This window comes from Budorcas taxicolor, chromosome 1, assembly GCF_023091745.1.
Source record: "Budorcas taxicolor isolate Tak-1 chromosome 1, Takin1.1, whole genome shotgun sequence".
Lineage (NCBI taxonomy): Eukaryota > Metazoa > Chordata > Mammalia > Artiodactyla > Bovidae > Budorcas > Budorcas taxicolor.
Genome location: NC_068910.1, coordinates 138,612,599 through 138,633,846, shown reverse-complemented (window position 1 = coordinate 138,633,846; position 21,248 = coordinate 138,612,599). Strand labels below are relative to the sequence as shown.

Below are 21,248 nucleotides of genomic sequence, written 5' to 3'. Positions count from 1 at the left end.
TATGACTGACGTGATGCAGATTACTTTCAACCTATACATATTTCTTCCATATAGCTAGTTAATTTTTAGATGATTATTTTTATCATTTCATTTCAAAAGACTTTTCCAAACATTTTTTACAGAACTGCTAATCCTTTACTAATGACATGTAGAGGTTCTGGGCAGGTTCAGAACTAAAGCTCTGGTATGGGAATCTTTCCAGTTTTTAGTCCTTCAAAGTCAAATTCAACAACTTCTCTCTCTTTTTAATCTCTTCTTAGTCTGCCAAAAATATTCCACAGTTGGAGACTGATGCATTGCCTGCTGAGTTATATTTAGGCTGCTCTGAAGCTCTCTCCATACTCTAAGTGAAGAAGTAGAGGCTTGAGGAGGTCAAGTGTCTCAGGTTATCTAGAGAAAAACAACACTCTCAGAAACTGAGCCACATCTACTCATTTCTAGCTCTGTTTCATGCACAGTTATACCAAGTTCTCAAGTTTGTGGACACCTATTTTGAAAAAAAGTAATTTATTTATAAAACATTAAATCCTGTGTAGGAGCTGCACTCCCACCCAAAATAAACAGGGGATGTAAATGCAATTAGAACTGGGAAGAAATTATTTTGGTTCATACCCAATAAAGCAGTGATGTGCCAATAAACTGGATCATGCCGTACATGGTCAAGTATTTAAATACCCCGAAGGATGAAACAAGAGCAGCTCGGCCTTCTCTGTTTAAGAAAAAATAAAAGTAATTGGTTCTATATGATACATATCTCCCAGTCTCTTTTATATTTTCAAAGGAGCTCATTTTAATGGCTTGTTGATACATACTTGGGCTTCCCTGGTGGCTCAGATGGTAAAGTGTCTGCCTACAATGCTGGAGACCTGAGTTCAATCCCTGGGTCAGCAAGATCTCGTGGAGAAGGAAATGGCCACTCCAGTACTCTTGCCTGGAAAATCCCTGGACAGAGGAACCTGGTAGGCTACAGTCCATGGGGTCGCAAAAAGTTGGACATGACTGAGCAACTTCAGTTTCTTTCTTTGATATATACATTCACTTCATCACTGATTCATCCTCTCAATGATTCATTTAACTATTCATTCACTCATTCTTTCCTTCAACCATCATCTCACCCATTGACTCTTAAGCTCGCTTTTACTTAAAGCTTATAAGATAGCAGCATTATGCTCAGAGTCACAGAGGATATAAATTAATCAGGCACAGTCCTTATTTTCAACAAGCTTCCCATGAATTAAGAAGATTATAAACACAATACACTATGACAAGGTGCAACATGTCAAGCACTGGCTGGCTTGTGCTTCATTTCATCCTGGCAACACTTGCTCCTTGTGTATGTTTTAGAGTCCCTTAGAGTCATGATGCTAAGGACTGGGTGCTCTCACATTATAGGAAAAAAGTAGATGTGAGGCCAATATTTGAGATGAAATGGGCTTTGTTGGCTTCAGTACACCAGGAAGAACCCAGGGTAATAATGGGAGCTGGTTTGGAAACACAAAGAGAAAAAGACAATTGTAAAAATCACAGTGTCAAAAGTAAATAGTCCCTCGTCAATAATATTTAATAATTTTCTAATGTGTCAGATGGTTACTGGACTTATCATGGTGATCAGTTCATAATATACATATATGTTGAATCACTATGTTGTACATCTGAAATTAATATAATGTATGTCAACTATACTTCAATAAAAAAGGGAAAAGGTAAATATTCTTTAAAAAATTCTGTTTGAACTATTAATCTTCTAATTGGGTCTAATTAGTAATGGATTATGTCAGGCCAAAGTAGCAAGTGTCGGGGGAGGGAGGAACTTGGCCAACAAGCACTCCTGCAGCCTCCTCTTGTCAAGGTAGAAGCGAATCCATATGGGAGGCAGCCCATATACTCTTGATCTCCAGTCCCCAGTGACATGGACACCTGTGCTGCTCAAAGTTTTCCTACAGGCCAGGGACATGAGAAGGAAAACCCAGATAGCCAAAAACCATGCTGGACACCTCAGGTCAATGCTTTCCACCAGACTGTGAGACACTACCTTTCTGTTTTCAGCACAGAGGGGAGAGAGAAAACCAGGTGAGAAGGGGAAAACATGTGAAACCTAGATTGTTTTCTGACATAAACTGTGTGATTTCATCCTTTATTCTTCAGTTGTGTACATTTCCCAGAGAATAGACACCCACATCAAAAAAAAAAGTGCAAAAATCCAAAGTGGTAAAGCATAAAGAATGTTTGCAAGGCCTCCACAATGACTGCTATTCCTAATGGATGTGAATTTTAAGTGGTTCATTCATTTACTTAATGCATTCCACAAACATTCATCGAAGGCTCTGATGTGTCGTGGGAGGCACAACGACATAGAAATTAATAAGGCATAGTCCTTGCCCTAAAGGACTTGCACTATAACAAGCCAATCATGTTTCAAAGAATAATAATGGAAACCTGTAGACCCATGTACCTAAAACTGCACATTATCGCTCCTCTAAAGGATATTTTCTCAGGACTATGCAGGCATCAAGAATAGCAAGGGTAAATTCAGCATAACAGAGCTGAACTCTGTATTTTTATGAATTTGTGAAGTATAAAAGAAGAGGGTTTCTATCGTGAAGACTTACTAAGCCATCTGCCACTAGAGAAAATTTTGCATCCTGACTTGTATTTTAAAACAATATATTGCAATCATAAATGCATCACACAACTTGCACGAGAAAGAGCATCGGAAGTTCAAGTGCTACTGCCTTTTGGATGAATCAAGTATGCACTTGGTGCAACTGTCCAGGAGTTTGAATCCCCTATCTGAGGCCTCCACACCTGGTGTTCCAGCCTCACCTCCACAGCTCCCATCTGAGAAATCTTCCAGCTCAGTTTAGCAGTCAGGCCCCTGCACTCTCCAATGAAAGCCCCATTTCTAAACATGGCTCTCCATTTCCTTTATCTGGAATTCCACTCCCACCTCTTTAGTGTTTCCATACATCCCATTTATCCTTCAAATTACAACCTACCTCTGAAACAGTCCCTCCTAGCTTGAGTTATCATTCTGAACTACTGGCATGATGACTGTATTGTTTGCACCTTCATTTATGGAAAGCTAATTTATTGAGCACCTCTCATTCCTTAGGCAGAAGATTCTGTGTTAGGTGATTATATCTACATATATATTTCTCTATACCCCTTACTGGAATGTGAGTCCTCCCGGGCAAAGTTCTGTCTCATTTTTAATACACCACATTTTCAAGAACAATATTTAAAAAGAGCCGCATGAGTGAGGTGAGTGTCCCGGCACTCTTGTTTTGTAGTCACCATGACACAAAGCAGGTTAAGACAGTAGTGATAGTAAAGGTCAGTTCAGTTCAGTCGCTCAGTCATGTCCGACAAGACCCCATGAATCGCAGCACGCCAGGCCTCCCTGTCCATCACCAACTCCCGGAGTTCACTCAGACTCACGTCCATCGAGTCCGTGATGCCATCCAGCCATCTCATCCTCTGTCGTCCCCTTCTCCTCCTGCCCCCAGTCCCTCCCAGCGTCAGGATAGTAAAGGTAGGTGCAGTCATTCTGGATATTCACTAATCTGGACTTTGGAGACATTTTGCTGCTAGGAGAAGGCTATGTGGTAGAGGATTCCTTTTCTGCTTCTTCTCCATCCCCAACTCCTGAGAGAAAGGTTCCAGTAAGCATCCAACATAAACAACTAAGGGAGAGGAGAAGTGAGATATACAGCTGGCTTTAAAATATCAACACTAGCGTCCACAGCCATGTGTTCTTTAAAACTCAGCAAAGTCACCTTCTTGATTTTATCAGCATTCTTAGGCAGCACTCACAGCCCCCTCCCCTTAACTGGTTCTCGACAGCACGGCAGCCAAGTTTCCGCCGTGACATCGGTCACTTTCAATTAGAGCTGAATTCCACCTGGAGCCAAACAGTGAGCCAGACGGTCAGAGGATAGAAGAGGAAGAGCTAGCTTACCTGATGAGATGAGGCACACACTCGATGTTGGTTGTTTTTGAGGTGAAAGGGGAGGCCACAGATGCCTCCTGCTCTGACAGTGAAATGCCCGCATGAGCCATTTTCAAAGCCTAGAATGATAAATCCATGTTATACCCATGACTCCTCAGACCAGGCTCTAACTGTTCAAACACCTCAAGGCTATTTTTCACATTATAGAGTTGATAGTATTGTACCCTTCCGCTGCTGGATCCCTGTTTAGGCTGCCCCTCCACCTGGATACATGAAGTTACCAATTAAAGAGGCACCAACAATGACTCAGTGGTAGAAGAAGGGGTGTGCGTATGTGTGTGTGTGTGTGTGTGTGTGTGTGTGTGTGTGCGTGTGTGTGTGTGTTGGTTGAGGGGATGTAGACAGGCTAAGAAAGTGGAAGGACTCATTTGAGAAGTCGATCAAAAAGATGACAGCGTTTGGATGGACCTTTGTAGAGGCCTTTACCATCACAATTTTGTACTTAACAGGTCATCTTCATGAACTACAGGAAAAACTGTCTAATGCCACTTTCTCCCAGGCTGCCTGATCCAGCCAACCAGCTAACTGCTGGGATGAAATTTGGGACATAGAGCACCTTCGCTGGAGGCAGGGACCAGATTACACTCATCAGAGAATCTTTCCAAGGTATAGGATGTCTCACTGAAATAAGGACTAACTCTTTTCTCATCAAGACTGAAAACTGCTCAGAGAGTGCCCCAAGCAGACAGCAGCCAATGAGCAGGCAGCCAGCCCCTAATCCTACAAGAAGGGTATGAACGTAAAATGAGACTTTGTATTTCTGTACTGCTATAGAACTTGCAAAGTTCCTGGTAACCATGGCCAGTATACACCAAGTTCATGTTCAATGAATATTAGAATATTTCCTTCTTTCTCATTTTTCCCTTAGTACTTTGTACCTCTACCATGTAATTTAGGACCATCTGCTTTATATGTTAGGATTAGTTTTATGCATGATTTTTTCCCCTATCAGGTAATGAACTTTTCAGTGGCAGAGACTATGTCCTGCATAACATCTGATTTATTTGTTTTGTTTTAAATTCCACATAATTAGTGAGAATGTGTACTCACCCTAGATTTGAAGAGCAGACTGACAGCTAACTACTTCTCACAAAGTATGAGGCAGAAAAATTCATAACCACTATCTATGAGCTTAGTTTATCACAGAACTTTGAAGAAAATATTTAAGAAATAAATAAAACAAATACCCAGACCTTAAGTATACAATAGGTTTTGGAAGTACAAAACAATTCTCTTCATTACTTCTCCCACAGATTGGCTCCCAAAATATTTTCTGACATACATAAATCTTCAAGGTAAGCCACTATTTCAACTGTATCTTTGAAACTCAGATTATAAAACTTGTATCAGAGGAGTAATCTGCTGAAAATCTTGTAATTTCAGTTTGCTATTGTATGTAATAACCAAATAATTTGGTTTATGATTTTGCTGAGTGTGAAAATTTGGGAGTAAATCCAGATTGTATAAAGTAACCCTGGTGGAGAATTTGGCAGGAATAAATACGATTTACACATAATTCAAAGCTTTATCATCAATTTCAAATTTTTCCTTCACTAAGCCTTTACCAGCTGTGTGCCTTTAGGAAAAAAAAGGAAAAAAAAGGAAAAAAAGAATTTACCTCCCTGAGGCGCATTTCCTTATTTATAACAGGAGAGATTTAAACCACCTAGTCTTGTAAAGTCCCTTTTGGGTCTGAAATACGGGAGCCTTTGTAGCCTGTCTTTGTCTTTATTATTCTAAAAGTTGCTAGAAAACAGCTGAAGTGACTTGTCTCACTTTACTCTTGACCACATCCAACCCATACTCTGGTAGAAATGAATATAAACATCAAAATGACTAAGTGATGTGATTGTTGGCAGAAGGGTGAAGAGTCAGACCACAGGGAATGTGGGGTCCTCAGAAGGGATATCAATGCACCCCCTGCGTTAGAAGAAGTAATTTCTACTCACCCCACAGTCATTAGCTCCATCTCCACACATGCCTACATAATAACTGCGAGGGAAAGGATAAGAAACGTTAATAGCTTAATGCCTCACTTGAGTAATTTACATCACAACTAACATGCATGATGTGTGTGTGTGTGTGTGTGTGTGTGTGTGTCTCCTGAGCATGTGTAGAATCAAGCTGAAGGAAAATAACTTGCAGAGAAATATTCCCAGAGGAATAAAGCTCTGGAATATTGTTTCAATCAGTCACATGGAAATGATGGCAATACTGCCTAGGACATCCATAAAGATATTCGCACACTTCAAAAGAAGTCCTGTTGGATTATATCCACCAAGGCCAAGTTGAAGTGAGTACTGTCATAATCACAGTGTTTCTCACACCCTAACGCACAGATAGTAACCTAGTCCATCTGTGTTTTGGTTGCTCACTGCTGCTGAAAGTTTAGCATGTAGACACTAGGAGAAGAAACATTTGGGAATGGTTTAACAGATAACAACTAGAGATGTATATACATATTCTAGATGCATCTTGGAGTGAAAATAAGATAACACGCTTCCCATCTATACCAGTTTGATGTGCAGGCACAACTGTATAAAGAGAAGAGTGAATTGTAAAGCTGTTACTAAAGGAGTTTCTGATGCAAGACACACTGTGTGTTCCATTATAAGGAAATAATACATTGGAGGTATTGATTAATGGCAATATTATTAAAGGCTCAGTGGCAACTTGCTAAAAACACGTGAAATAATACAATATAGGAGAAAATGAAATTCTCAGAGAATTTCCTTATTATTAGTTGACATAAAAAACAGCCATCTTTATAGGTCAAATATGGCCAAATGTAAACAAGTTTGTAGGTTCAATCTACTCTTTAGTAAGTGTATATGAAAATCTCACGGTAAACATTTATTTGTGCTGATGTATGTGTCAAGACTATACATTTGCTGAAAATGGCTTCCTTTCATCAGGCATAAAGTATGTATTTAGTCTTTATATCACAGGAGGAATCTTACATCTTCTAGTGTTGTCTGAATAAAGAATAAATGCTGAATGAAGAGCAACATCTGGAAATTGAGAAGATAACTTATTCTGAGATAGCATATATCACCCTGAATTGATTTTTCTTTAGGGGAATACAGCTTTTCAAAAGTAAGCATTTAAGCTGGCAACATTTCTCAAGTATTTGAGAAGGGCAAAATTACTTTCTTCAGCCAATATCATATAATGACCATGTAAGTAAAAATAGTCATTTTAGACACTGGTTACTAACCCAGCCTCAAGGCATTATGGGAGTTAATAGGCAGTTTTGGAAACGTCCCTAAGAATGCTTAGGCAACAAAAAATAATAGTCAAAAGCAGTCTCTTGAGTTTATCTACTACTTATCAGCAATTATCTAAAGTTTTACTACTCTTCATTCCTTACTTAACTTTCTAGAAATCTGAGTCCAGAAGCTGTAACCTTCCCAGCAAGTAATAGGTAGGTCTGGTCTCAAGAAGAACCATTTCACTCTCATGTGACTTGGTCATCTGTATTTTTGAAGGAGTTAACAAGGAAATTTTTCCTTTGTTTTATTTTTGCCTCTGTACCTAAAACAGTAAAAATATAATTTCTTCTCTTTCCTGGAAGATCTGAAATTGTTTACGTATCTTCTAATGGACCAACCTCAAATAATTCCAGGTGATAACTCACACGCTTCCTCACTCCCCCCCCCCCCCCCCCCCATTCTGAGCTATAGAGAATGCTGTTGTTTCTAGTCTCTGTATGCAAGCAGGGGGATCTTCCTTTATGATAAGCCCTACCAGCTGCAAAAGGAATGTTCTTTGGGGCCGACAGCTTCTAAAATGGCCCACCTTCTGGAATTCATGAGGTTATCTAGTGCCTTCCTTTGAGTGTGGACCAACCGAGTGATTTGCTTCTAGTGAAAGGAGTAAAGTGACAGAATAGGATGTCATTTCTAAAACGAAGATATAAAAAATAGTCATCTCTCTTCTCTCTCTCTGACTCTTCTTGCTTGCTAACTCTCACTGGAGCTAGCTGATACTCTGTGAGAATCCCTATGAAATCACTCATGGCAAGGAATCAAGTGTGGCTTGTGCCCAACAATGAGTGAAAAATTGAGACTCTTAGCTCAACTTTCCACAAGGAACTGAATCTTGCCAACGACACCTGGAGTGAGGCTGGCGGCAGATCCTTCCCCACCAAGTGGCTCAGATGACTGCAGGACTGGTCGACGCCTGATGACACCTTGAGAGGGACCTGGAGCCAGAAGACTCTGCTAAGCACGCCTGAATTCCTGACCCACAGTAACGTTAAAAAAAATAAATCGTGTTATTCTAAGCCACTGTGTTTTGGGGATAATTTGTTACACAGCAATTGATAACAAATACACTCTCCTTTCATGCACTAAAACCTACTTTAATTTCTGAAATTCTTCAACAAGGCTAGATTTCTGCCCAGGGGACATTCTTGCAAAAATCGTTCCATTCACCAGAATCTAAAAAGAAAAATAACAATTGCAATAAGATTAGAACAAAGAACACTTTTAAAATAAAAGAGGAGTCTTGAAAAATTACTTCTGGCCACCATTTTAATATAGCATTGGGTGATATAACATCAGACCAAATATCAGGAAAGGGCAAAAGGGGGATTTAACAGTTTAACCTTCCCTTTTGGTTCTCCATCACAAGTCTATTACTTTGTTCCTGATCATTTTTCCAAGATGGGATAAGCTCTAATGAATAACAGTAACTGAAAATCAGAGGAGTATATAAGATTAAAATGCTTAGGCAACTACAGTTCTTTTCATTAAGCACCATCTCCACAATTGCAGAGGAAGGAGCAATAGATTGGGAGTTAAGAATCAAGGTTCTATTATAGTTCTGTCCTGGACTGTGAAGACCTTAGGCAAATGACAATGTCTCTGAGTCTCAGCTTTCCTATCTCTTCAATGAGGAACTGCACTAACAGCTTTCTAGACACCGTGGGGGTCTAGACTCTATGGTCCTCGACTGGAAAGGTGACAGGACTTTCAAGACACTGCTAACAGATGGTTGCTGCCGCTCCGCTTGTTTCCTTCCCACCAATGGCACCACTCTGCACGGCACTATTTTAAAATAGACACACAGCAACAAGATAACAAATGATTTTGAAAATAAACCATAAAGCCTTTGTTTCCTCCTGCTGTAATTTAAGAATCCAGACAGGAATGGGAATAGAGCTCAGCCCGACATGAGTTAGTGGCTTTCAGAGAAAAGCAAATTCCAAACAACAGGGAGCGTGTTTGGAACTACTTCTAGGTTCCCTCTGCTGGGGAGGCAGGGAGGAGGAAAACGGACTGGACTGGCTACGGGGGCGGGGCAAGGGGCAACACCAGCCTCAGGCTCTGAATAGGAGGCCTTGGACACGTGGATGTGTGATGAGTGATATAAGAGGAGTGATGAAGGGAAACCTCTTGAAGAAACAGTGCTCCCTGTGAGGCTGTTTATTTCCTAATTCTGAGATAACCTTGCTAATCCTCTCCTTTACTGTTCACTTACCCTTTTTATCTCACTAATTTGAGGAGCAAAACTAAACATGTCATTTCTCCAGTACTTACTTTTGGAAGCAAGCTGTTGAAATGCTGCAGTATCACTTGGTATGATTTCCCACTCATTGCAAAATGGTAACAGCTCCCTTTTTCTTCAACAGGCACTGAACTGTTTCCAATGTTGATGTAGGTTTCCTAAAATCAAAAGGGCATTATTTCTACCTTGGATCTTAAGGATGTTGCTGTTTTCCTACATTTTATGGAAGGAAGTGTATTCATGTTATGCAACAGTGTGAGGACCAGCAAATATATAATGTAGAATTTGTCCACAGAACTTAGACTCATATAAACACGACACTCAAAATGTTCCCCAAAAATTAAATGAAAAGAGATTACTTTGGCAATATGAGGCTCTGGATCCTAGTCTGGGAGATAATATGTGTGATGTCAGGCTACTGAGGAAATCATTCCAAGGTTCCAATGAGTGACTCCAGGGAAGAAGAGGAAACATTCTTCCCTTCTCTTCCTGCTCCTCAGCCAACCTTTTGTTTCTTAAGATCTCTTACCATTCATTCAGAAATCATGCCCGGATTTCTTCCCTGTAAAGTAGGTAAACCCTTTCTTCAGAGCCTAACCTGACCTCTGCCCAACACTTCCCTCAAGGTGCCCAGATCCCCTTCCACCTCGTGTCCCTGCACCTTATTATTGTTATTTTTGATGCATTATGCATGGCAGTGGGAATCTTAGTTCCCCAGCCAGGGATGGAACCCATGTCCCCTGCGCTGAGAGCACAGAGTCTTAACCACTGGGCTGCCAGGGAAATGTTTGGACTCTATTAAAAACTAGTGAAAATCTGTATCCTGTAATAAATTATAATGGGAAAAAATATGAAAAAAGAGTATATATGTATAACTGAATCACTTTGCTATATAGCAGAAACTAACAACGCTAAATCAACTATACCTCATTAAAATACATTAAAAAATATACCATCCTTATTTAAAAATCTGTATATGTACATGCAAACTAATTTTTATTGAAGTACACTAAGGACTTTTAAAAAATTAGTGAGGATCTGACTTTCGTCACACAGTGCAGTTGAGGCAATACATGTAGTTGCTGAGGCAAGTGAGTTTAGAAGGAAATCAGCACCAGAAATCCCCTGAAAGCAGAGATTGGAGCACAACGGATTTGAGCTAAGTTAACACACCTCTTCACAGGGTAGGGGCAGGGCCACTCCATACAGCTGTGTAGCTTGTGTGCTGCACAAAGAAATACTCGACACTGGACAATCTGAAGGGCTGGTCAGCCTGAAGGAAGGGAGCTTTTTGTAATTTATCACCCTGAGAACCATCTCTTTGAATTCACACAAAAGCAGAGGCGACCCATCTAGTAATGAAACATCAAGCTGCAGCCCATTCTCTTCACAAGAAAGAGCCATCCTGGGGGAAGTGCACAGGAAGCTTGCTGCCTAGAGAAGCCTGACATCTGTTCATGTCACTTCGCAAGTCCAGTACAGTCTAAATGACCATGAATTAGGGGAGTGGGGGTCAAACAGCCCGCTTGATGCCCTGCTCTGCAGCTCACCAGTGTGTGTCGTGGCAAGCTTACCTCTCTAGGCCTCAGCTCTCTCGTTTGTAAAATGAATACTTTGCTCAACTGTGTAGGGTGACTGAGGATCAGATGGGAACTATGGATGTAAATCAGTGAGTCTCAGCCACATCTGTACTCAGGAATCACTAGGCGAAGGACTCAGTTCCCAGCCCAGAGAGTCTCGCTGAATCTCTAGTTTTAGCCTTGGAAGCTTGAAAACGCTTCTGAGTAATTTCTACATGAAGCCAAGCCTGAGGAGTGTCAGTGGAAATGCTAAAAGCTTTGCAAACTGTAAAACTCGGGGCAGATGGGAGGGATTACTACTGTGATGACTTCTAATGCTGAGAGAGGGCTGCCCAGGATCAGGGCTGTATTGCATCAGCCCCGGTCCATGGAGAGGCTTTCTGACATTCACTCACATTCTTTCCAGGCCCATTCTCCTGGTTCTCCACCAGCTGCCAGGTCACAGAAGCAGGGGCGAACTCTTCAGGTTCGTTGGCTTCAACAAGGATGACTTGGCTCCCTCGAGGAATCATTTCAGAATTCTTCGCAACAGTAATGGCTGTTTGAAGATTGTCACCTAGATGACAAAGAAAGAGGACTTGATTTATGTAGAAACCTCTCAGCATCCAGGACTGAATGCTCCCTCCTCTGAGTGACCATAATATGTTGTTAGTGCTCTTCGGGGGCATTTAACACTTTCTGCGTTTTTTCATAATGTTTATCAAGCCTGTCTATTCCTAGTGGTCAAACATTATGTCTACCTCTCCCTTTCATCCTAGCATCAAGTCCAGGAACATCTCATATTTCCAAAATATGCACTAATGAGTAAATAAATGTTCAAGTGCTTTACAACTCATCCTCAGGAGACTGACAATTTTCAGTGGTGAAGGTATAGGCTTGGTCTGATAACATCAACCTATTCTTGGGATCTGGATTCCAATTAAGTTAAAGAAAAAAAAAGCACTTAGGATCAGCCATGTTGAATTTAATCATCACAAATCATGCCTACCCCACCTGCCTGAAGGACAGTCTCACCCCTTTACACAGAGGTGTCACTGGGGTTCTTCAGGGGTTCTTCATGAGAACCCCGTTCTCATCTTTCAATATCTGCTGTGAGCCTATTGGCCCTGAGCAAACCCTGGATAGGAACAGAGGGCCTTAGGCAAAGAGAATGAGACATGGTCCTTGCCTCCAAAGCTCACAGTCATTGAGAGGAGCTCCCCAAGTTCCCAGGTAACTGGAGCAGAGGGTGATAATCTTGACAGCAAAGCATTGTTCCTCCTGCCTCGGCCACAGGGACTCACTCAGCTCACATTGCCTTTTGCTTATGCCTAGGATGGATTTAACTTGTTAAGCTTCCAGAAACGCATACCAGTAATCATCACAGTCCTGATGCGGGCCTCACTCAGCTCCTTCAAGACTGCTTTGGTTTCCTTTTTCAAGCGATTCTCCATTACGAGAAGTCCCAGAAATGTTAACTCGGACTCCACATGTTCTCTTTGGGTTTGGGAGAAAGTCAATATTAAAGCATATCCATATAGTCTCAACAGTTGAATTTATTTCTTTTTAAAATTTCGAAGTTTTATCAATGTCATACATGCACAGGTTTAACAAATCAGAAAGAATCCAAAAGTTCATAATAAAGAAAACCTATAGCCCCTGTCTTCACAGCACCTTCCCCCTTCTCCTTCCCAGATGTGACCAATTCTACATCTTTTAGCTGCTCTTTCCGTGTTTTTTAACTCCATTCTTTTAAAATAATGTATTTATCTTCCAATTCTTCTGTGGGTATTTAAAATTTTTTGTTAGTCATATATATTTTAAATTTGTAAGCATATAAGCAGTTTAAAATTTATAAGTATATAATCTGACATGTAAGCATGTATTTTTAAATTTGTAAGCATTTTAGTTTAGTAGGCATTTATTAAGTACATACTGAATACCAGATATTATAGTAATAGTTGGATATGGAATCATTTATTTCAGCCTCCATCTGTTGCCTCCAGTAAATACATGAATGACATCAGTCAAGAATTTAGTTTTCAGAATTTGAAATTGGAGGCTTGGAATCTAACTGTGTTCCATTAGTTATGTGAGACTTCTCCTCGAAAATAAAGCTCAGGTGTTTTTTAGAAAGTAAATTTGGGGGCCAAGACTTCTTTCTTGATCCTCTATTGTTCCTTTTTCTGTCCAGAGTGGAGTTACAATTGCAGGGAGAGGAAGGGGGAGGAGAGGGAGACCTAGGGAACCGATCTCTGTGCCTGCTCTCAGCTCACCCCCCATGTTCAGGGTCTACCTTCCATGAGCTGTGCTTAGTTGCTCAGTTGTATCCAAGTCTTTGTGACCCCATGGGCTGTAGCCCACCAGGCTCCTCTGTCCATAGGGATTCTCCAGGCAAGAATGCTAGATTGAGTTGCCACTCCCTCCTCCAACGGATCTTCCCAACCCAGGGATCGAACCTAAGTCTCCTGTATTGCAGGCGGATTCTTTACCATTTGAGCCATCGGGGAAGCCCACGAATACGAAGTGAGTAGCCTAACTCTTCTCCAGGGGAATCTTCCCACCCCAGGGATGGAACCAGGGTCTCCTGCATTGCAGGTGGATTCCTTACCAGCTGAGCTACCAGGGAAGCCCCTACTTTCCATAGTACATGACATATCAGAGGCTCATCCTCCCAGGTTCTACAGGGTGAACCAACTTTCCTCTTGGAATCTCTCTCTCTCTGGCATGATGTAGGCTACAGTTTCTTCTATCCTGCTGATTCAGCTACCACTCTTCCAGTTACTTTACATCTTATAGAAATTTGTAGAAATCTCTCATCTACACTTATTGCTTCTCTAGTTTTCTTTGAAACTATTTCTTTTCTATTATGTTAGTAGGACTTGGGAGGGAAATGATCACATGGTCAGTAAACTTCTTTAAGAGAAAGAATAGAGTTGAATCTCTTGATGAGAAATAATTTACCCTTGGATAAGAATACATTAAAGAAACATCTCTCTGCAGTAGAGAGTGAGTAGCTACATCCTCCATTCAAAAGTCCAATCACTAAATCACTACTTTAGATCTCACATTAGGCACGCTGGTGAACACTCAGATAATCAAATATGAATTCTGCCATCGTGATCTCAGAAAATATTATAATTCCCATCATTTAGCTTCATGACTTTCTATTAAAAATTGGATTTATGTTCTCATTAACTAGAACTGAAAGAAAGATCCCAAAATCTTCTCATCAATTTGTTCTGTTTTGGATCTCTGTTTTATGACTCTTCCCTTGTTCACTGCTTCAGGTACTTGGGCATCTCAGGATTCTACAACACTCCAGCAAAATCCTGCATCAGAGCCTTTGCACTGTCCACTGTTCCTATTGTCTGCACTGCTTTGCCCTGGATATCTGTACGCCTTACTCCCTCACTTTTACTCAGATCTCTGTTCAATGTCCTCCTTGGAGGACTTCCCTGATCACCCCATGTAAAATACCACCCTCCTGTCATTTAAAAAATCCTTTTAACCTGCTTTATTTTTTCCTTCAGAGCATTTATCACTGCCTGACCATATGTTATAGATTAACTTTATTATTTGTTTCCCCCAAGTAGGATATAAACCTTGAGAAGGCAAGGATTTGATTTTATTCACTTCTGAATCCTCAGTGCCTTGAGGGACATCTAATAATAGCCAAGCTCAATAGGAATGGGCTAAATTCACAAAAGGGTGAGTCTTGTTAAGGAATTTTCTTCTGTTTTTATTTTGTCTTTTTTTCCCTAAGCCATCCTAAGAAACTCATCTACTTCCTCACTATGATGCCAGCTTTTAAAACATTTTTAATTTTCCTAATTGGAAACCTCTCCTAAATATAATTTGACTCTAAAAAAAAAATCCTATTCTTTTACCCTGTTTGAAAATAATAACTGTATTCTAGGAAGCATGATAAATAGGCTCCTGATATTCTTTGGGAAAACCTGAGATGGTCGGAAATCTAGTACATTTATCCTCATTTTTTGTTATATTTATAATAATGTCTATCTCACTGGTAGTTTTTAAACGAGAATATCACAGTTGCCTCCATATATATAGCAGCTGGGTAGTGTCTACATTCCACTTCAAGCAAAATACATCTTGTCTTCACATATGACCTTAACTTTCATTATTAAAATTTGTATCTTGAAAAATTACAAAATCCTGTGTTATGAGTCTTTATGTTTGCTCAAGAATAGCTAACACCTTGAATACTAAACCTGAGAGTGGCATTCATATATTTCAAAATGAGCTTTGTGATTCTATTTAGAAGATTAAAATGTCATGACTGAAAGACTCGTTAGAGAGCATCTAATCCCACATTTTATAGTTGGGGGAAATAGAAACAGTGTAAGGAAGGGATGTGATTGTTGATTATATTAGAGTAGATGGACTTAGGTTGTAAATAGTAACACACTACATCTATGCAGATGGGCAGATACTTTTAAAAAATTGTATTAAGTGAGGACCTCTCTGTCAGCAAAACAGAATCAAAGATGAGTAACATATACGGTCTCTTATTCAATTTGGCACAGTATTTCTTTACTCTTTTGTCATAAACAATTCAAAAACAACCTTTAAAAACTGCATAACTTAAAAAGAAAAAATAATTTACAGATTACCCTCTGCAGAGGACAATTTACTCGTTGAATGTAATAAAGAATACTGAATTCTATTTCATATAAGGAACTCAACTTGCACTCACTCCTCCAGCTTTGAGGGGGTATACTACTGATTCCTGAAAGAAATCAAGTCTAAAAATTTCTGGAGGTCATTCGAAGTGACAACTGTATTCTCTGAACCCTATTTTTCTAGGGGACCCCTAATCTGTCAGCCACATGATGCTCCAAAGTTGAAGAGGGGTTGTTTGTTTTGGATGGGATGATGGGACATAGGGCAGAGATAACTCAGTGACATCTGAGAGTTAGGAGATCTCAACTGCCATCCTTGTTTCATCACCAGCCAGCACTGTGGCCTGAGCAAGTCCTCCCCAATGTGGCTTAGAGTTGCCCCTCTCTAAACCAAGGCATTCGATGAGTGATTCTCCATCTCTAAGTGGTTTCCTGGTGATTTGGCTTCCATCCATTCATCTCCAGGGCTCATTCTCTTCGCGCACACAGAGCCTGCCCTGGTGCCAATTTCTGAGCTCTCTACCTGGTTAAACTTTTCACTTCTGAAAGCTTCTCCATCTTCAAGACTTTGTGGGCAAGGGCAATGACACGGAAGCCTTGCACTGTGTAATGTCTTAGCTCCTTTGGGAAATTCCTGGGCACTGCCAAGAGAGAACAGAGAGGTAAGCGCAGGTCCCACTAAAGGTGGCTTAACTCCTAAACAAAATCCTGGATGCAGTCACTATGCTTTGTTCTAACGTTCTCTCCATAGAAATGCTTTATTTTATTTTTTTTTTTTTTTCATAGAAATGCTTTAATAGAAACACTATGGGGCTTTCCCTGGCAGCCCAATGGTTAAGACTTCACCTTCCAATGTTTGGTGCAGGGGGTGTGTGGGTTCAATCCTTGGCCAGGGAGCTAAGATCCCGTATGCTGCTCAGCCAAAAAATCGAAATGTGAAACAGAAGCACTATTGTAACAAATTCAACAAAGACTTTAAAAATGGTTCACATTTAAAAAAATATTTAAAAAAATAGAAACACTATAACTTCAGTTAAAAGCCACAAACAACTTCATCAGTATGTTATTCTTGTAATCTAACAGAAATAAATGCCAAACATGTACTGGTCATCAACTGGGTGTCACATACATTAGCTGAGTACAGTAAAGACAGACCTCAGGACCATCTACCCAGATGAAATGAGGTACTGCAGGCCAAATCTATCCCAGTCTTGATTTGTAATTAAGGTTTTATTGGAACACAGCCATGCCCATTTGTTTGTTACCTATGGCTGCTTTCAGGTTACAAGGGCAGGGTTGAGCAGTTGAGCCAGAGATGGTGTGGCCTGCAAGACCTAAAATATTTATTACTTGGCTCTTTGCAGAAACATTTGCCAATTTAGATAATGGATGACATACACCAACCTTTGTGTGTTTTGACATGATAATCATAACTAAGGTTAATACGTCTATAAAATTTGTATGGTTTATGTATGTATGGTTGTATAAAGATATTAGGGAAAAGAATAGCATAATAAGTGTAGTAGCTTAGGCTCGAGTCTCCACTGTGCTGCCAGCTAGCTTCCTGACCTTGGGCATTTTAAGTCTCTCTTCTGCATCTCAATTTTCCCATCCATAAAAAGAAGAGGTTATAGATGTCTATGCTCCCACTCAGCACAGACTTTCTGTAATTCTAAAATATCAATAATTCTGGAGGTGAGGATCTATTTCAAGGAAGCTGCTAACTCTCTATTTCTTAAACACAAGAAGGAAAAAGAAATCACTGAATATGATATTATCATATGTCAAGGATCAGAAGTTAGGACAATAAGAAGAATTAGACTGACCAGACAAATAAGCAGTGGCAAATGACACCTAAAAAAAGTAACAGCCAACTATAGACCAACAGTCTGTAAAGGATGGAGTTAATGGGAACTATGAGGAAGATCAATGTCAGAAAAATAGAAGGAATTTTTTAGAAAAATGACTCCAAGTAAAGAAAGAAGTGAAAGCAATCATTTGCCAATTCTTAAAATTCTATGCACAAGCTGATGGCTATCAGCAATTGTAAGGAGAATATAGATGAAAATCAGGAGAAAAAAAGGCCAGTTTTATCCAAATGAACTCATTTGAATGCAGCAATATTCTTACAAATCTGGACTGCAGCTTAGAGAGTACATGTTTATAAGATGAAGAAACAATACAAATCAGCTTAAAATCTGGCCCAGAAAGATGAAATTGCTGTGAAAATGATCAATTACCTTGCTCTAATACCACCTAATTTACTCTAATCACTTTTTTTCCCCTAAAAGATTTCTTGTTTTTATATTCTCCTCCCACTGATCTGAGACACCATAAGCGGTTCCAGCTCCCAGGAGGTGGGTGACAGAGCATCCCTGTTTGGAGAGTGAGTCTGATGTTCAGAACTGTCTCTTTGGTTCCTTCTGAGTGCTACTCATTCTCACCATCCCTGGTCCTCTGACCCCAGTGTAGTTTCCTGATTGGTCCTGATGCTTGTTTCACATCTTCTCTAATGCCGCAGTGTGGTTGGGCTTTTCTGGCAAGACCACAGTCTGATATTTACTCTCTTTTTGTCTGCTTTGAAATGATCACCTCTGCCTTAGCAGATCTGCTGGGCCCACTTTCCACCTACCAAGAAAACAACCACCTCCATGTTCATTGATTTAGGCTAGTTTGCTCTGTCTGAGTTTTTAAGTAGTTTCACCTCCTGAAAGAGGGAAGTGCCAGTTAGTACCTGTTTCAGGTCTGCAGAACCGAGCCAGCATCTCCGGGGCTCCCTTCACGTAGACATGGAAGTGATCCTCCCCTGCCAGCTGAGCAACCACAGACATCCTCTGCAGGCTGGAGGAAAATGGAAACTGACGCAGGACGATGATGGCTTCCACCGGACTCTAAGTGCACAAAGAGAGGGGAGCTTAAGAAGCTATTAAGGAAGATTTAGAAGATGTACACCAACAAATAATCTTTACTCTGCAGTGAGCCCAGGGACATGAGGTGGTATATTGTCACAACATTGATATTTTTCTAGCTGCGTCTAAAGCGGTTCCCTCATCAAGTTGTCTGGTCTACAAAGCCCTTTCCCTTGGGGGCCTGAGAAATCCTAATCATCTTCCAGGCCAAGCTCATAGGTCACCTTCTCTGAGGTACTTCTCTCTCAGCAGCACTACTGACTCCCACCTCTGGACTCCCGCTGCTCTTTCTTCAGCCTTTATTCTAGCACTTGGCACATTGCATTGCATTTGTTTGCACTGGTATTGATTTTTCTATCAGTCCATGCATTCCTCCAGCACAGAGCACAACACGTGTAGTTTTGAAATCACTTTATCTCTTAGCACCTGGCACAGAGCTTGAGTATACATAGGTATTTTGTGAGTGTTTGTTGAATAAACTAACAGACAAATTTAGGAATGAAGGAATGAGCAAACCAACTGTACATACAGTTAGGATAAGACAAAATAATAGAAATATAAAGACAAATAAAAGGCTGGGGAATTTCACCCGTTTTAAGGGGCAAGATTTATATAATTTAAAGAAGCAAACTATACCTGACTGGCTTTTGGTCCTGGCTTTATTATTACATTTGAATCTGATATCCCAAGTTCACAGTAGTCTGCATTGCAATCTTCGATTATCTGCTTTCAAATGAAAACATTCATAAGATTCCTTACAGAAAAATAATTAGAAAGAAATACCTCTCATTTGCATAGCACTTTAATCTTTTCAAAACCCCCTTTACATTTTTTTCTCTTCTAAGCCAATTATTTTAGTACCATCATTACCAAATTTCTGTTGTTTTGATTCATATTAAGGATCTTATTGTAAAATGTCAAAGAGCAGAATTATTGGGATTACATTTTACGTAGTAACTGTGTGTGTGTGTGCGCGCGCTCAGTTGTGTCTGACTCTTTGAAGCCCTGTGGACTGTGGCCCTCCCAGGCTCCTCTGTCCATGAGATTCCCCAGGCAAGAATACTGGAGTGGGTTGCCATTTCCTTTCCCAAGGCATCTTTCTGATCCAGGGATTGAACCCGTGTCTCCTGCATCTCCTGCTTTGGCAGGCAGATTCTTACCTCTGAGCCACCTGGGAAGCCAGCAATAACTGATGGAGGAAGCATTAACTGCAGCCCACTGGCTCTTCCTAAAAGGTATGTCTTGTAAATGGACAAGGGTAGAGACCTAGTCTCCATTACACCTGAGCACAGTAGCTCCCAGATGACAGAGGATTGAATCTTGAACTACTTCTTATGCTACGTCTATGCTACTAGCCTAACTGGTTAGCTAGAGAGTTACAAGTTAGCTGCTAGCAAATTAGAAAGCATATTTGAAAATAGTTTGTATTCTTTGGATGTTACAGCGCTATAAGTTATACCATCTGAAGAACCAATATTTAGCTAAAATATGGGAAAGGCAGTCAGATAAAAATAAATAGAAGTCAGAAAATAAGAGACAACATCTGGTCTCTCCTCTACCACTTACTTGTTCAACCTTGGGGACATCACTTTGTTTCTCCAAATCTCAATTTCTTTGGAAAAATATTCTGACATTCCTTATGGTTGCTAATATTCTGAACATTTTCACTCCCCCTTACGGTTAGTGAAAGTTTCTTAATAACCAAAAGATATTTAACTAGAGATTTATCCAGCTTTAAACTCAGTGAACGATCTTGCACTGTTATGCTCCGTTTGGAGTGGATACAACTGGTCTTAAAAACAGTGCTTACAGAGCTAATACTAAAGATTTATGTCCCCATATAAGACCCCAACTCGTATGTCACTTGTACTTAGGAAGCCTCCTCTTTTGGAGAAGGGGAAGCAGTGTTAGAACCAGGATCAAAGTCGTATAGAGTAATAATGACCATGTGGAGCTCCTCACTGTGTCAGCACCAGCGATGCTGGTAAGGACGTTGGTGCTGCTTGCTTACAATAATTACACTGATTCATCTTCATTAAGATCCAGGAAAGTGATTTCTGTCTTGCCTTTATATTGCAAATAAAAAATACTGCCTTCCATATCAGCAAACAAAGAATGTTGCAGCCATCAAGCCATCACATTACAGCCATCTGGATGGTGAACCCTGAGGGAACTCAGAATGGAAATTCTTCCTGCCACTGCAGCCATTTCCTACAGTGCACCCTTAGGAGGAGACTCAGGATGCCTGATGGCTCAGGGGTAAAGAATCTTCCTGTAGTGCAGGATATGCAGGAGACATGGGTTCGATCCCTGAGTCGGGAAGATCCCCTGGAGAGGAATATCCTATGGGCAGAGGAGCCTCACAGCCACCTCCATCAGTGCACCCTGAGGAGACTCAGGATGTGAAATCACAGGACACTAGCCCCAGACAGCTGAGATGCATATCAAAGAGAAGATTGCAGTGAGCCCAGACTCTTGCATCTTCCCATACAAATAAAAGCACTAAACTCTTTAACTTGAGATATGTGGTTTTCTTTAATTAACAGTATTTCTTTTTTTTATTCCAACTACCTTGTCTTTGCTGCAAAAAATCCTATACATGTATCCTAGCTAC

At 40.4% G+C, this 21,248-nt stretch overlaps 2 protein-coding genes across 3 annotated transcripts in view; one reads left to right on the top strand and one right to left on the bottom strand.

The window, feature by feature from the left end:
- Positions 1-8,294, top strand: part of PLAAT1 (phospholipase A and acyltransferase 1) — a 66,982-nt gene extending 58,688 nt beyond the window's left edge. The window contains exon 5 of one of the 2 annotated variants that reach the window (XM_052643239.1): positions 7,992-8,294. In XM_052643239.1, the coding sequence (XP_052499199.1) occupies positions 7,992-8,063 (72 nt within the window). In that variant the 3' untranslated portion in view covers positions 8,064-8,294. Of the gene's footprint in view, positions 1-7,987 lie in introns of both variants that reach the window. The other variant, XM_052643416.1, reaches the window with a different exon arrangement.
- ATP13A5 (ATPase 13A5) overlaps positions 1-21,248 on the bottom strand; it is a 116,126-nt gene that overhangs the window by 29,262 nt on the left and 65,616 nt on the right. Inside the window, exons 15-24 of the mRNA XM_052643038.1 lie at positions 19,271-19,357; positions 18,460-18,616; positions 16,249-16,366; positions 12,452-12,576; positions 11,496-11,656; positions 9,553-9,678; positions 8,372-8,451; positions 5,959-6,001; positions 3,959-4,068; positions 613-709 (exon numbers count right to left, since the gene is read on the bottom strand). Coding sequence (XP_052498998.1) covers positions 613-709; positions 3,959-4,068; positions 5,959-6,001; positions 8,372-8,451; positions 9,553-9,678; positions 11,496-11,656; positions 12,452-12,576; positions 16,249-16,366; positions 18,460-18,616; positions 19,271-19,357 — 1,104 coding nt within the window. The remainder of the gene's footprint in view (positions 1-612; positions 710-3,958; positions 4,069-5,958; positions 6,002-8,371; positions 8,452-9,552; positions 9,679-11,495; positions 11,657-12,451; positions 12,577-16,248; positions 16,367-18,459; positions 18,617-19,270; positions 19,358-21,248) is intronic.